This window comes from Ziziphus jujuba, chromosome 1 (genome assembly GCF_031755915.1).
Source record: "Ziziphus jujuba cultivar Dongzao chromosome 1, ASM3175591v1".
Classification (NCBI taxonomy): Eukaryota; Viridiplantae; Streptophyta; class Magnoliopsida; order Rosales; family Rhamnaceae; genus Ziziphus; species Ziziphus jujuba.
The window spans coordinates 44,658,092-44,673,604 of NC_083379.1; the positions used below are offsets into that span (position 1 = coordinate 44,658,092).

Here is a 15,513-nt window from a genome sequence, read left to right on the forward strand (position 1 = left end):
TCAGCTACCACCACTCCACTTGGCTTTAAATTACGCACATAAAACGATTTGAGTAGTTTTTGCTCACTTTTCCACCCACATGTGAATTCTATGCCATCGTCTCCAGCACTTAATTTTTGCAATTTTGTAATTACGTTTAATAGATAAAACATTAAATATATGGATTTTTACATATAAATCTTTAAAATGTTTTCGATCAAAATGACATGTAATTTTAATTCATAAAATTTTCAATTTCCTCTACACAATAGTTCTCATTGTGAATTTTATAGATATACAGACATATGATAGATGCAAACGCTTACTTTTACTTATATGATTAATCATGTTCTATTTACTATAATATTATTATTAGTATTAACATAGTAGGAATATAATAAAATAGACATAAAGTAAAAATAGAAAAGTTTTCTGAAAACAAAGGAACAAACATCTTGAACTTTAAACATAATGTGATTTGGCGTAGCGAATAATAAAAAAAATGTCATTATGTCTTAAAAAATAAGAAAAAAGGAGGAGATTAGTTTGATAGGAATAGGAAGTTAGTAATTTGAATTAAAGCAAATTAGCAGAGTTCTGTCTTTCCTCAATTAGGTTAGGCTTTTACCTAACAAGCTTTTTAACAATCCTACGTGGCCGGTAAGCATTAAGGTGAAACCCTTTACTGCCACGTGGATTAGATCCTTACCGTTGTTTATATTAAGTTGAGCTGTAACCATCGTGCCTAAACGTGGGTGGGGAATATAATAACAGGTTATGATAGGGCAATAGGGGTAGAAAGTACAATTAATTATAACGTTTAAATATTTAGAAAAATCAGAGACCAAAAAAAAAAAATATATATATATATATATAGATACTAATTTAATAAAAATAAATAAATAAAGCACATTTCCCGAGAGATATAAAATTATTAGCAGCAGAGGAATCCGGCTGTAAACTTGGACACAATCGGAGGAGTCGCAGCGACAGAACCTGCAAGAGATCGATTCTCAGGGGTTGAAAATTTTTATTTTTTAAATTATTTTATTTCATTAAATCATGCTAATTACTTCATTAATCACACAATAATATAATATTAACCAATATATTACCCATTTGACTGTTTTGCCCCTAAGCGTTAAGCATCCACCATGATGTGACTTTGTAAAGTTTGCAGTATTGCTGTAGTCCTTTTATGTGACAGCCTTGCCAATGCCATGATGGACTCAGGACTTGGTGAAAGTAAAATTACATTAACACAGAGCGTAAGAGAAAAATATTTTCACGTTTTATATGCATAACTATATTTGTTTGGCAAAATATGTTTTAGTTTTAAAATATAATTTTTTATCTGTAATAATGGAAATCAAATTTCAAGTAAAATAACCAAATAGAGATTTTGTATAAAAAAAAAAGAATGCTGTTTAATGAGACTGTCCCGATGATAAACATTTTCATGACAAAGTGGAAAGAATATTAGACATATCTTTTTCTTACTTTGAAAATTTCTGCTCTTTACAGTCTAAAAGCAACTATGTGGAAGTGTAATTATATTATTTCGTTAATATTTATCTGTTTTTTTTATAGTCATGAATTTTATAGAGATCATAAACCAAGTTGCTCAATTTGAAGGTGATTTACAAATTTATTTATGCCAACGAAAATGTCAAAATTAACAAGTTATAATTGTTTAGCTTTTGAGTTAGCTGTTAGTAGATTTTGGTCTACTTTTTTAGCTTTTGAGTTAGCTGTTAGTAGATTTGGTCTACTTTTTCTTTCTCTTTTTTATTTTTTTTTCTTCTCTTTTATATGAAAGATTTTGTTGTACTTTTTTTGCAACTTCATTACTTACAAAATCCAATAAACAATACGTTTTTTAAGGTTGGAAGAGGATGCTAAATGGCACCATGGCCAAGTAATCAGTTCATACACTCACAACAAACATCGAGAAAAAAGATAAAAGATAAAAAAAAAATTAAATAATAATAATAATAATAATAATAAAATTATACCGCTTCTATGTAATTTAAAAATGAATATATTTTGTTATCAAAAAAGGAAAAAAATTAAAAAAGCGAGTTTAAAATACTAAAAAAAAAAAAAACTTTACAGAACTTGCAAGTCACTTCCACATTATTAAAATCATACCTCTATGCATGTAAAAAGATGCTTCAATTTTTGAAAAATTTCATTTTAGCCCCTCTCTCCACTCCTCAAAACCCCACCTCCACTCTCACCCTTCTCTCTCAGACTCAAGACACATATCCTTCTCCTCTCTTCAACCACTGCATCATATCTCTCCTTCCTTCTTTCTTTTTTTCTGTGTAAAAAGAAATAATAATAATAATAAATAAACAACCAAAAATTTTATTTCTCTGCTAATTTTAATCTACATTTTCGTCAAATGGAAGTGCCTCAGTTCTTTATGGGCGGGTGCTTCGGTGCCGGAGCCGGCGAGCTCTCGCCGAACAAACGGCATTCCGAACAGAAACCTGGCGAACATTTCACCATTGACGACCTCCTCGATTTTTCTAACGAAGACGCGATGGTCACCGATGGTTTCTTCGACAATGTCGCTGGAACCTCCACAGATTCCTCCACCGTCACCGTCGTCGACAGCTGCAATTCCTCTGTTTGCGGCGGTGAACCTCAATTATCAGGAAACCGGAGCTTCAGTGAGTCTCAGTTTTCTGGCGACCTTTGTGTTCCGGTAAACCTCTGTTCCGCATCATAATTAGTAAAAACTTGCTCAAAATTATTAAAATAAAAATAAAAATTGACAATATTTAATTTATTCGTTTTTCTTTTTTTTAGTCTTTTATCCAGAAAGAATTTATGAGTCTCTTTTTAATTTGCAAAATATATTACTTGCAAAATTCACAATTAACAAAAAAATAGTTATAAATTATAATTGCATTTATCAGCATTAGATAGTGTTAATATTGAGAATTTGTAAAAACTGATTATTAATAATAAATAACGTTGAACAGTACGACGACTTGGCGGAGCTGGAATGGCTATCGAACTTCGTGGAAGACTCATTCTCAGCCGAAAAAGACCTACAAGCTCTCCAATTCCAGACCACAACAACCACTATAACGAAGCCTCAAACTCCCGAAACCTCTTCCTCCTCCGAAACGATTCCATCCGAAACCACCCGAAACTCAAACTCGCCGTTTTTTCAGCCCGAAAGTCCTCTCCCTGGCAAAGCCCGAAGCAAGCGCTCACGAGCCGCTCCCGGCGACTGGTCCACGCGCCTCCTCCACCTCATCACCCCAAGTAACGACGCTAAGCCAGTTAAAACGACGACGTCTAAGAAGAGGGAAGGGTCGAGTAATTCGAGTTCCAATTCGGATTCTTCGGGCCGGAAATGCCTCCACTGCGCCGCCGAGAAAACCCCGCAGTGGCGGACTGGGCCAATGGGCCCCAAAACATTGTGCAATGCCTGTGGGGTTCGATATAAATCGGGTCGGCTTGTACCCGAATACCGACCTGCGGCGAGTCCGACTTTTGTTTCCACTAAACACTCCAATTCGCATAGGAAGGTTGTGGAGCTCCGAAGACAGAAGGATCTTCAGAGGGCACAACAGCAACACTTTCTTAGTCAAAGTTCCATTTTTGGCTTATCCAACGGTGGTGATGATTTTTTGATCCATGGTCACAATGGACATGATTTTCGGCATATGATCTAATAGTGGGTTTGGGGGGGTTGAAAAAAAAAAAAAAATTAGCTTTTCAAATTTAATTTTTAACATTGGAACTCTCAAGCTTGGGCTAATTTTTGGTACTAAGACATTTGAACTTTGCAGCGTCTGCTTTCTCGGTTCTCAAGTAAAATCTGTAGCACTAAGAAAATTAAAAAAAAAATAAAAAATAAAAAATGGAGTTCGGGAACATTTTGAGGTAGATTGTGTAATGTACTTTTACTTTTACTTCTTTTTTTTTTTCATTTTGCCCAAATTTGGCAAATTTAGATCCAATTTTACTTTCCTCTTTTTAAGAAAACAATTTTGGGTAATTTAATAAAGCTAAATAAAAATCCTTTTTTTATTTTTATTTTTTGCCCTTCTAGAAGAGAAGGATCCAGCTAATTTGAAGGAGATATCTTGAGGAAGATTTAAGTGATAGGTTGCAAATGATGCACCACTTGTATGAAACCAAAGGGGTCATGGAAAAGCATGGTGCCCAATTGGGGGTGTTTGCTTATTCAAATTTGTTTACATTTGCACATGTTTAAAGTTCGTTATCTCATTTAAAATCCATGGTTGTTTTTTCACCATGTATATCAGTGCTTTGTCTTCCTAAGGTTCTTGAAAATTAAATTACATTGACTTCTGAAATTAATTTAATTTTCATCAAAGGTCTAATTAAGCAACCCATACTCGGTACACGTGAAGTGTTGGGAATGGGTTTATAATCGATTAGTTTATGCCCAATTCATTCTGTCGTGGTTGTATCTGGATATACATTAAAAATAGTAGGAGGGCAACAAAATTATGTAATATTCAAATGCATAGTAATTAATTTTTCAGCCAAAAAAAAAAAAAATGCAATAAAAAATTTCTTATCTAACATAGATATTAATCACGACCCCATTAAATATAATATAAAACATAAATCAGTAATAAATTTCCGGTTCGGGGTGCATATGGTTTCTTTTCAAAGTCGAGAGGAACAAAACTTAATTAGATGGTAATTCGTCAAAAAAAAAAAAAAAGATGGTAAAAGTGTATAATAATTTTCGCTTCATCTCCAAAATTTAATTTCAATTGTACCCAAAAAAAAAAAAAAAAAAATCAGGAAAGGGCAAAAAAAACAAAAAACAAAAAGGCGTGGGAATTAATTGGAGGGCAACTTTTTATGAATATCGAGGACAAAATTTGCCGGGGATTATAGGAAAACAAGAAACTCAGGCAGCAGCAAATAGCTTTGCATGGATTTCAATGAAATTTATGTATAAAATGGATTTGGAATTCCAACCACTTAATAGTGCACCGGCTTCTGTCCGTAACCATTTACATGAAAGTGCATCAGGAATTAAAAAGAGAGAGAAAAAAAAAAAAAAAAAAACAATGTAAGATGCTGGAAAAAATCAAGAAAAAATGAAAATTAAAAAAAAAAAGGGTTAATTAGAGTGGTTAGCTTGCAAGGTCATGTGGAGGGCGGGAGGTGTTATAGATAAACAAAGAAGAAATTAGGTATACATTGGGGGTGATATAACTGTCCACCTGATCCTGGACATTTGCCCTTCCTTGGGGTCCACTGTCTTATGGTTTATATGTGGATAAATTTTGTAATATTGTTTATTTCTTGTGATTAAGTGTGTATGCATGGTCAATTTCTTATTATATTAGATTTTGCCATGTTACTCTGCTTTATTACAGATATGCCTTCCTCTCTCTCCTCAATTTTTTATTGTCAATTAAGCAAAGAAGTTATAGCAACCTCATTTAATTATGTTCATTTATCAAAAAAAAAAAAAAAAAAGAAATCTTATTGGACCCCATTTTCATCCTGTACTAGGATGGTAGAACGAAATTTCATTTTCAAAGTCCGATCAATAATGAATTCATCCAATTACGTAATTAAGTTCAACTAAAATTCTAGCTACAACCATAATTTCCACCTTAAGCAAAATCTCTACGACATTGAATTTTAACAATCAAAATTTCAATTTTAGGCTTTAGATTGATTAATTTTTGCTAGTTATAGCTTGTTTTTGCTTTTGATTAGGATTTGCAAATATAAATGCTATGGTGGTACATACTCAAAATGTGACATCATGGGCCCGCTCAACTAGTACAATACTATTGAAAAAACAAAGAAAAATGAAAAAAGAAAAAATCTAGCACAACACAATGTCCAAGTGAAGGTCCATGCATGGCTAACTTAGAAAAGGGACATACACAGAAATTAAGGTACCTTTGAAGCACAGAGTATGTACATATAAATCAGCGAGAACATTTTTGGTGTATATATATACATATAAATTTGATTAATATATATATATATATTTATACATATATGCATGCATGGGAACAGAGCGTATAATGAGTTTATAACATGTGAGTTAGAAGGAGCTTAGACATGCATGTGGATGATGAGACCTTGCACATGCTGTACGTGACCTGCATGCTTTCAATTCAGATAATATATCCAAATTTGCAGAATGGCTTTGCTGCCCATTGTCTAGGGATCTTTCCATGTTATTGGATAGCAACATGATATGGTTATTGTCTCCTCCAACTTCCCTCTTTATATATCATTAATATCTTTTCTTTTCATTTTAATTATTTTAATTAATGACCATCCTATATATATATATATATATATGTATATATACGTATACAGATTAATAAAGTCGTTTTCTTTATTATATATAAATTAGTTGCATATCAATTATAGTACCAGGAATTGCAAAAATACTTTGAGAAAAAATTGGAACTTTGGGAGCATCTTTGTGAATTCACATGGGCTTTGCGTTAATTATTGGGAGAGTCACTATTCACTATTAGTAGGTAATGAGTTAAGCTAGCTAGCAAGCAAGCAAAGAAATGTATATTGGGTATTTTGGCTTTATATAAAAATAATTAAGTGGGACATTAAATGGGACATTAAATGGGACACTTTTGAGGCTCACTCTCTTGCAGAGAAACTGATCCTCATTGCCAACCCTACCAATGCTCTCCCAGTTCACTTTGCTAACAAAGAAGATTTCTTTATGTTGGCAGTCATCGTTTTGGATCAGCTCTGGAAGATCAGAAATAGTACCATCTTCGAGAATAAGCTCTTCTCTCTTGTAAGCACCATGGACCTGCTTAAAATTAGGTTCCAAGAAGCAAAATATGCAGCCTCCAAAGGTACAATTCCCATGCCTCCCCCTAGACGACAAATGTGGCACAGACCACCCCCCCATTTTATTAAAATTAACTCAGATGCAGCGATCAAAGATGGAACAAGTATGATTGGGGTAGTCGCAAGGGATCATCTTGGTGAAGTCTTGAAAATTAGGGCGGTTTCTTTTCAATTTGATATTCCTGAACTTGCCGAAGCTTATGGACTTCTTCAAGGTCTGATCTTAGCCTCAGAGAAAGGTTGGACCAATCTTGTATGTGAATCTGATGCAAAAAACATCATCTCTGGCTTAAATAATTCAAACTTGCAGCTCACGCACTGGTCAACAGAAGGAATATTGAACGATATTCTCTTGATGCAAGGCTCATTCCAGTCTGTGGTTTTTAACTGGGCTCCTAGGCAGTCTAATTTCCTGGCGCATTTTGTTTGTAATTGGTGCATTAGGAATTCCATTTCTGGCACTTTCTCTGTTAGTTTCTTTCCTTCGATGTTTTCTTATTTTGTTTCCCAGGAGCGTGGCGGTGAAGCCACCTCTTTTGTGTAAGCTACGTGTAACGTTTGCTTCCCTCTGGGGCCCCTTTTGGTTATAAAACAGTGATTTTCAGCAAAAAAAAAAATAATAATAATAATTAAGTGGTGGGTCTTATTTCATTTTAGTGGTTTGTCTCCAATCCCTTTGTTTATCTTTTGCTGGCCACTTATATTGCTAGCAGGGTATTTTCTGCTTCAACAATGTGAATATACATGTGAATGCCAAAGAAATGCTTGTCTTAAACACAGATTAGACAGGCCTGGTAGTGATCACTTTGATACTTTTGACATCTAATAATACTATACTACGTACCTTGTACACTTGAATCCTGATGCATACTATCAATTGACTGAAAGTGACTATTATTTGATTAATAACAAAATCTTATTAAAGATTAATTATATTTTAGTACATTAGATTATGCAATTAAAAATGTTTCACATATTTTCTATTTTACAATTTATTTCAGATTAGTTTAGTCCAAATTGAATGACACAAAATTTAAAAATTAAATAAATAAACCAGTTTTCTCATAAATTAATTAATCATTTCTTTTATCTTATCTTAATTATTTATAAATTAAGAGAGTTAATTAATTTTCTCAAATTCTAAACTTTTTATTACTTAATTTTGGAATCAATTTGAAAATTGAACTCACATGAAATAAATTATAAATTAAGAATTTGATATAGAACATTTTAAATTTGATGATCTAATACAATCAATTTCTTTTTTCTTGTTAATTTTTACCGAACTAAGCGATCTTAGTAGGTGGTAAAATATTGGATACGAGTGTGTGTGTGTGTGTGTATATATATATATATGTATATATACGCCCTCTGATGTTCAAACATAGCTTGCAAACAAGGTAAATATATTTAATATATTCACCAATAAAAAAAATATAGAACAATCCAGATGTCATTTATAGATTTCTCTTGGCTGAGATAGTAGTATACCAGTAAGAGGTATATTTGTGATATATATTATAAAACTAATATATGTTACCAAAAAAATTATAAATATAATTACAGACACAAAAAGGTTTCCGATCAAGGGAAAGACAAAATGGAAGGAAACTAAAGGGTTTGTCTCTTGAGATTTTTAAGACCGTCAACCCCCATGGACCATACATATACAATATTTGGGGATTCTCGGAGTAATACATCATGCATATATATCTATATATATGTATGTATGTATATATATGTGCACATGAATTAATAATAAATGGTAAATGGGCAATCAAAAACACCATGAGGCAGCCTCTCTCTGTTTTTCAAAAGGATCGGAATATGTATTATGTGTATATATATATATATATATATCCAGCATTCACCTTAAGAATTCAAAATTGTTATCTGCTTTTGATTGATTATCAATGAATCTGAATAAACCTACTCTAAAATCTAATCCTTAAATTCTTTTCTTTTCTTTTCTTCTTTTCTCTCTCTATTTCTCCCACTTTCCTGATAAAAGAAAATTAAACCTTCTTGAAAATATGACAAAGTATAATAATCTAAAAATCAATTGTGAAAAATTTGTCACTACTAGAAATCACATTGATAAATGATGCAATAAATACGTCGTACAAAATAAACAACCACGTATCGCACGGAATCGCCTAACGTCCTGTCGTTAAATCCATAAGACAACAAGTTACGCAGTATGAGAGTCGCCTATATTTTAGTTTTTAGCGACGCATATTGACTTTTAGCGACGCATTCTATCAATTCACTTATAGCGACTATTATTTAGCGACGCTTCACAACAATATCGCTAAAAATATATTAGCGACTGTTTCATATAGAGTGGCTAAATATATTAGTCGCTAATGAGTCACCTATTTAGCGATACATTAATAAAGTCGCCTATTTAGCGACGCATTATTAGAGTCGACTATTTAGTGACGCATTCATTTATTTAGTGACGAATAAATAGTTTTAGAGACACATTAATAGAGTCGCCTATTTAGCGACGCATTGACACTTTTAGCGATGCATTATTTATTAATGCGTCACCCTCTCTTTTTTTTTTTTTTAAATTTTGTGAAAAGTGATTAAAATAGTAAAAATATAAAAATAATTAAAATACAAAAAAACGAAAACTAGCTTCATCCAAAATAATTAGAATACAAAAATTTAAAATAAATATTTTGTTATAACAAATTAATTATCAAATAAATTAAATATCATCTTATTGACATATTTTTACATAATTTGTAAGCTATTGTATTTTTCATAACAAATTTAATATTAATTAAACTTCCATGAATGCATACTCATTGAGATGGAAGTTGACATCCTCTTGTTGACAATATTACACCCTCATACTTCATATGGAAAAATTAAAAAAGTTATTAATACTTATGCAAAATAAATAAAATATTAATCATTATTAAATTTGTAATTTAGTAAATGAAAATTTAAAGAATATTACCATTGTTCTAAAGATTTGACGAGGCACATTTCTCCCATCACAGTCATTACAAACATAGTCACTCTCACATTCATCATCATTATCATTTTCATTGATACTTGGTAACTATATGATAAATGGATTGTGAGCCATCGTAGTATCTCCAAGAATATCTTCTTCAACAAAAATACGATGTTGTGGTGAAGTTAAAATAATAGACCATCTTGAATCAAATTGATCTTTAACATAAAATAGTTGTTGAACTTAGTAAAACAATGTCAAGCAATATCATAAATAAAATTTCTACAAAAGTAAGATTAATAAAACCCAACAAATCTAACCTGCAGTTAAAATGAAAAAAAAAAAAAAAAAAGAACAACCCACCTCATATCTCCGCCAACCACAAAGAAAAAAGAAACTTACCTAAACGATGGAGACAAAGAAAGAAAAAACCCATAAAATTGCGAGGGCAACACAGAAAAATCCAGCTTCCCGGTCGACGACAACGTAGGAAAATGAAAAATGAAACCCGAAATATCTCACTCTTCAAGTCTCTCTTAGATTGCTTCCAAATCTAATATCTATTAAGTAGTGTACTTGATGTAGTTTTAAAAAAGAAAAAGGGATTCAAAGAAGCACGTAAAAATTTTAAAACGCGCTAAAAATTTTCAAAAAATGGCAAAAATGCTCCTTTTCTCCCAATTGTATTTTTTTTTCTTTGATTAATTTCTTATTTTCATCTATAAATAAAAAATGAAAATATTTATTAAAAATGCGAAGCAAAATATCGAAGATTGCTGTTTATTTTTCTGTTTTTCAAGTACACCTTTATTCTTTATAAAATTTGTATATCTTTCAAAATTTTTGTTTTTTTTAATTGAGAGAACAAGCGACGCATTCTCTTCAAGAAAGGTCGCCTATTCTTGAATTTTGGGATCAAGCGACGCATTATGGTCGAAAAGCGTCGCCTGTTTCATTTTTTATATTTTCTTTATAATCTTTTTAAATAATTTTTTAATTGTCAATCTACAAATATATTCATGTAGCAATCCAATGAACATAAATTCCATTGATCTAAAAATAGAAAATAGTTTTGTCAATGCTTTTCTCAGTTATTCACATATATATGTATAGACGAGACATAAAATATTTCAAGATCAAATTTGAGATAGGGTACCGAATATAGAATTCTAATTCAACAAGTATTATTGACCAATTTATCTACATAAGTATGTTAAATGAGCTTAACTTTCATGTGTTTGTAGTTAATGATAGTTTACTTGTTTTTAAAAATTGAAAGTCTATTAAATTGTCTTTTTTTTTAAATAAAAAAATAATTGAAGGAACAGACGATGCAATTCCATTAAAACACGTCGCCTATTCCATTTTTTTTTTAATCTTTAATTAGTTTTGTTTTGCTCATCTACAAATTAAAAAAACAAAAAGCATATTTGCAAAATTAAAAAATTACTAAAAACAACTTTCAAATTGAAAAAAAAGTTAAAAATTGGTTGAGTGAAACGGCGATGCAGTTGTTGACAAATGGGTCGCATTTTCTTCTATTTAACGACTCTTTCTTAAAAGACTGCGTCACCTAAAACTATATTAGCTAGTTATTGTTGTATTATTACATCCAAGTAATTTGGCCTGGTGGTGTGGTGATTTCTTGAGAGTGTAGGAGGTCTTGGATTCAATTTTTGTTATGGCCCTATTTTGATTTTATTTTTTTATGGGTTTCTAAATGTTTAAACAAAAAAATTGAAAAACATAAAATAAAAGGTGACGCATGTGTTGAGGAATGCATCGCCTGTTCATTTATTTGGCGATGCATTCTTTAAATAATGCGTCGCCTAACACTATATTAGATAGTTTTTATTGTATTACTACATACAAGTCATTTAGCCTGGTGATGTAGTGATTTCTTGAGAGTGTAGGAGGTCTTGAGTTCAATTCTTATCATGGCTCTATTTTGATTTTTTTTTTATGGGTTTCTAAATGTTTAAAAAAAAATTGAAAAAAGAAAAAAGAGAAAAGGCGACGGCGATGCATTCTTTAAATAATGCGTCGTCTAACACTATATTAGCTAGCTTTTGTTGTATTAGCATATATAAGTCATTTGACCTGGTGGTGTGGTGATTTCTTGAGAGTGTAGGAGGTATTGGGTTCAATTCATGTTATGATCTTATTTTGATTTTTTTTTATGGATTTCTAAATATTTAAACCAAAAAAAAAAAAAAGAAACGGCGACGCATTTGTTGAAGAATGCATCACCTGTTCATCTATGTGGTGACGCATTCTTTAAATAATGCGTCCCCTAACACTATATTATCTAGTTTTTGTTGTATTAGTATATACAAGTTATTTAGCCTGGTGGTGTGGTGATTTCTTGAGAATGTAGGAGGTTCTGGGTTCAATTCTTATTATGGTTCTATTTTGGCTTTTTTTTTTATGGGTTTATAAATGTTTAAACAAAAAAATTGAAAAAAAAATGAAAAGGCGACGCATTTGTTGAGGAATGCGTCGCCTGTTCATCTATTTGACGACGCATTCATTAAATAATACATCGCCTAACACTATATTAGCTAGTTTTTGTTGTATTAGTATATACAAGTCATTTAACCTGGTGGTGTGGTGATTTCTTGAGAGTGTAGGAGGTTCTGGGTTCAATTCTTGTTATGGTCCTATTTTGATTTTATTTAAACAAAAAAATTGAAAAAAAGAAAAAAAAAAGAAAGGACGATGCATTTGTTGAAGAATGCTTTGCTTGTTCATTTATGTGGCGACGTATTCCTTAAATAATGCGTTGCCTAACACTATATTAGCTAGTTTTTGTTATATTAGTACATACAAGTTATTTAGTCTGGTGGTATGGTAATTTCTTGAGAGTGTAGGAGGTCCTGGGTTCAATTCTTATCATGATCCTAAAAAAAAAAAAAAAAAAAACTCAGTTTTGGCGCTCTAATATTTTTATTGGTTATTTATTGCTGAAATAAAATTATATTTAGTAAAAAAACTAAAAAAAAACTAAAAAAAAAAAAGGTGAGGAGAGAACAGGCGACGCAAATTCTAAATAGTGCGTCGCCTATTAACTATATAAAAAAAAGAACCAAAAAAACTTAAAAAGAAAAAAAAGAACCAAAAAAACTTAAAAAGAGAACGGGCGACACACAATCTAAATAGTGTGTCGCCTGTTAACTATATAAAAAAAAAAAAAAAGCTTAGTTTTGGCGCTCTAATATTTTTACTAATTATTTGTTATTGAAATAAAATTAGATTGATTAAAAGAACTAAAAAAAAAAAGATGAGGAGAGAACAGGTGACGCACAATCTAAATAGTGCGTCGCCTGTTAACTAGATTGTGCGTCACCTGTTAACTATATATAAAAAAAAGCTCAATTTTGGCACACTAATATTTTTACTGATTATTTATTATTGAAATAAAATTAGATTGATTAAAAAATCTAAAAAAAAAAAGAAAGTGAAGAGAGAACAGGCGACGCACAATCTTATTGGTGCGTCGTCTGTTAACTATATATATATAAAAAAAAAGGCTCAATTTTGGTACACTAATATTTTTTTTGGTTATTTATTATTGAAATAAAATTAGATTGATTTAAAGATTTAAAAATAAAAGTGAAGAGAGAACAGGCGACGCACAATCTTATTGGTGCGTTGCTTGTTACACATATAACAAATAAAAAAAATAAAAAATCAGTTCAGTTATGTTGCTCTGATATTTTTACTGGTTATTTATAGTTGAAATAAAAGAATACTGTTTAAGAGATTTGCAAAAATAAGCTATACAAGAAAAATTATATAATTGAACAACAACCTTGTATAATTGAATTTTATTGTTATGTAAACATAGATTAATAGTTGTTATTTATTTTTCATGAGTAGCATTTAAACGTACAGTATAATTCAGATAAAATATACACGCAGTATTAATGGCGACTCTGGTCAGTCCGACATTCAGCGACCCTTAACGGACGTGTCGCGTGTTTTTTGTTTTTAGTGACTTTTTGAGGTCGACAGTTTTTGGATGCATCGTATATTTATTGAATTTTTACTGACGCATTAACCTCATAGTTGCATTTTTGTTTTTTCAGACGCATTTGTTTCATAACGTCGCTAAGTGAGTGTCGCCAGATATCAATTTTTGCATAGTGTGCATATTGCAACTCACTTATATGTAGCAATTTCTTTACCGAATCAAAACTGGTAGTTTTATTGTATCCAGAAATTACTTCAATAATTCACAGACGTTATTTATGCTAGTGCTTTTATTTTATTATCAATGAACTTGAAATCCCACTCTAGGATTTGTTACTAACCTTATTTGAGATTTACAACAACTTCTTTGTCTATATTCCTCACTTTTCCAATAAAAAAAAAAGCTAGCTTTCTGTGAGAAAATATTAAGAATTTATATATGATAGCACATCTGTATGTAGAATTATTTTTATCGACTCAAAGCAGGTAGTTTTGTTATATATATATATATCCATAATCCACTTTAAAAATTTATAAACATTATTTGTGTGTTTGTGTGTGTGTGTGTGTGCGTGAGAGGAAAAAAAAAAAAAAAAAAAAAAAAGGGGAAGGAAGAAGTGAAAATCCCCCATATGAAGCCCCAATCCCATTCTATGACCTTGTCGTTCACGTGGGATAAAAAGATGATTTGTTCAGTAGCATTCGGTTCTCTTTGAGTGGGTGAATTTGCTATCTGGCAGACCTCATATCTTCCTCCTTAATGCATCCAATATAAAAACTTAGGACAGCCCATGTCTAATGCATTGCACGAAAGATATTTTTTATATACAGATAGTAGTCTACTCTCCACCTAAAGGATTTTACTTTGACCAAAGCTGGGAAGGCATGGAAACTAAAACAATTACGTTTCAATGCCTTTTCCACATTCTAGATTATATAACAAAGCTGTATATATATATATATATATGTATGTATTTGTATTTGCCAGCTATTTACCAAAAAAATATATATATTTTTACCAGCTCCTTATAGGTTACGAAAATAATTCTTATAAACAAATTTAAAATGGTGAAATTGTGGGATTACGTACCAATCAAAAGCATCATATAGCTTATACTGAGATTACTTATCTTAATTAATTAGTTAAAACATTGAAAGTTGAAAACAAACTGAATTAATTATGCATATTAGAGAGTGTGTAATTAATATGGCAAATTCGTAAACCACCCATACTTTGAGCTTAATTAAATAGTCACATGGCTAAGCACAAGCTGGTTGGGCTATCTTTTGCATAGGCTTAGCTAGCTAGGTAGGTTCCTTCTTCTTACTCTTGTTCTTGTCTCTTGACTTTTATCGTGGGGTTGGTCAAAATAGGGTGTGTAATGCGTTCTAGCCACCAGAATTCCCATTTTTCAAGTAATCTTATTCTTATATGCAAAGGTTTTTGTGTTGGTCAAAATTTCCATTCTTTTTGCTATCTCTTATTTACATTTAATTTAAAAGCTAATTAAAATAACCATTTTTAGTTTCTCACCTTATAAATTAATTACAAAGTCAAAAAATGGACCACTTGAGCTGTTTTCCATTAATCTTCTCAAAGGTTATATCATACGCATGCCTAGCAAGGCTAGCTACATGACCTGAACTCAATTGCTATAGGGCTTTACGGCTTAAGTAAAAACTAGACTCATAAATGAAATCCTGACAAGTCATATTGATATTGTCGTAACAGT

At 31.2% G+C, this 15,513-nt stretch overlaps 1 protein-coding gene across 1 annotated transcript; it reads left to right on the forward strand.

Annotated features, from left to right (window-relative positions):
- Window positions 1-2,155: 2,155 nt before the first annotated feature.
- LOC107428543 (GATA transcription factor 9) lies at window positions 2,156-3,888 on the forward strand. Its single transcript, XM_016039093.4, has 2 exons — window positions 2,156-2,692; window positions 2,973-3,888. Exons 1-2 carry the CDS (start codon window positions 2,387-2,389, stop codon window positions 3,672-3,674), a joined length of 1,008 nt encoding a protein of 335 aa, XP_015894579.2. The 5' UTR covers window positions 2,156-2,386; the 3' UTR covers window positions 3,675-3,888.
- The last annotated feature ends 11,625 nt before the right edge of the window (window positions 3,889-15,513 follow it).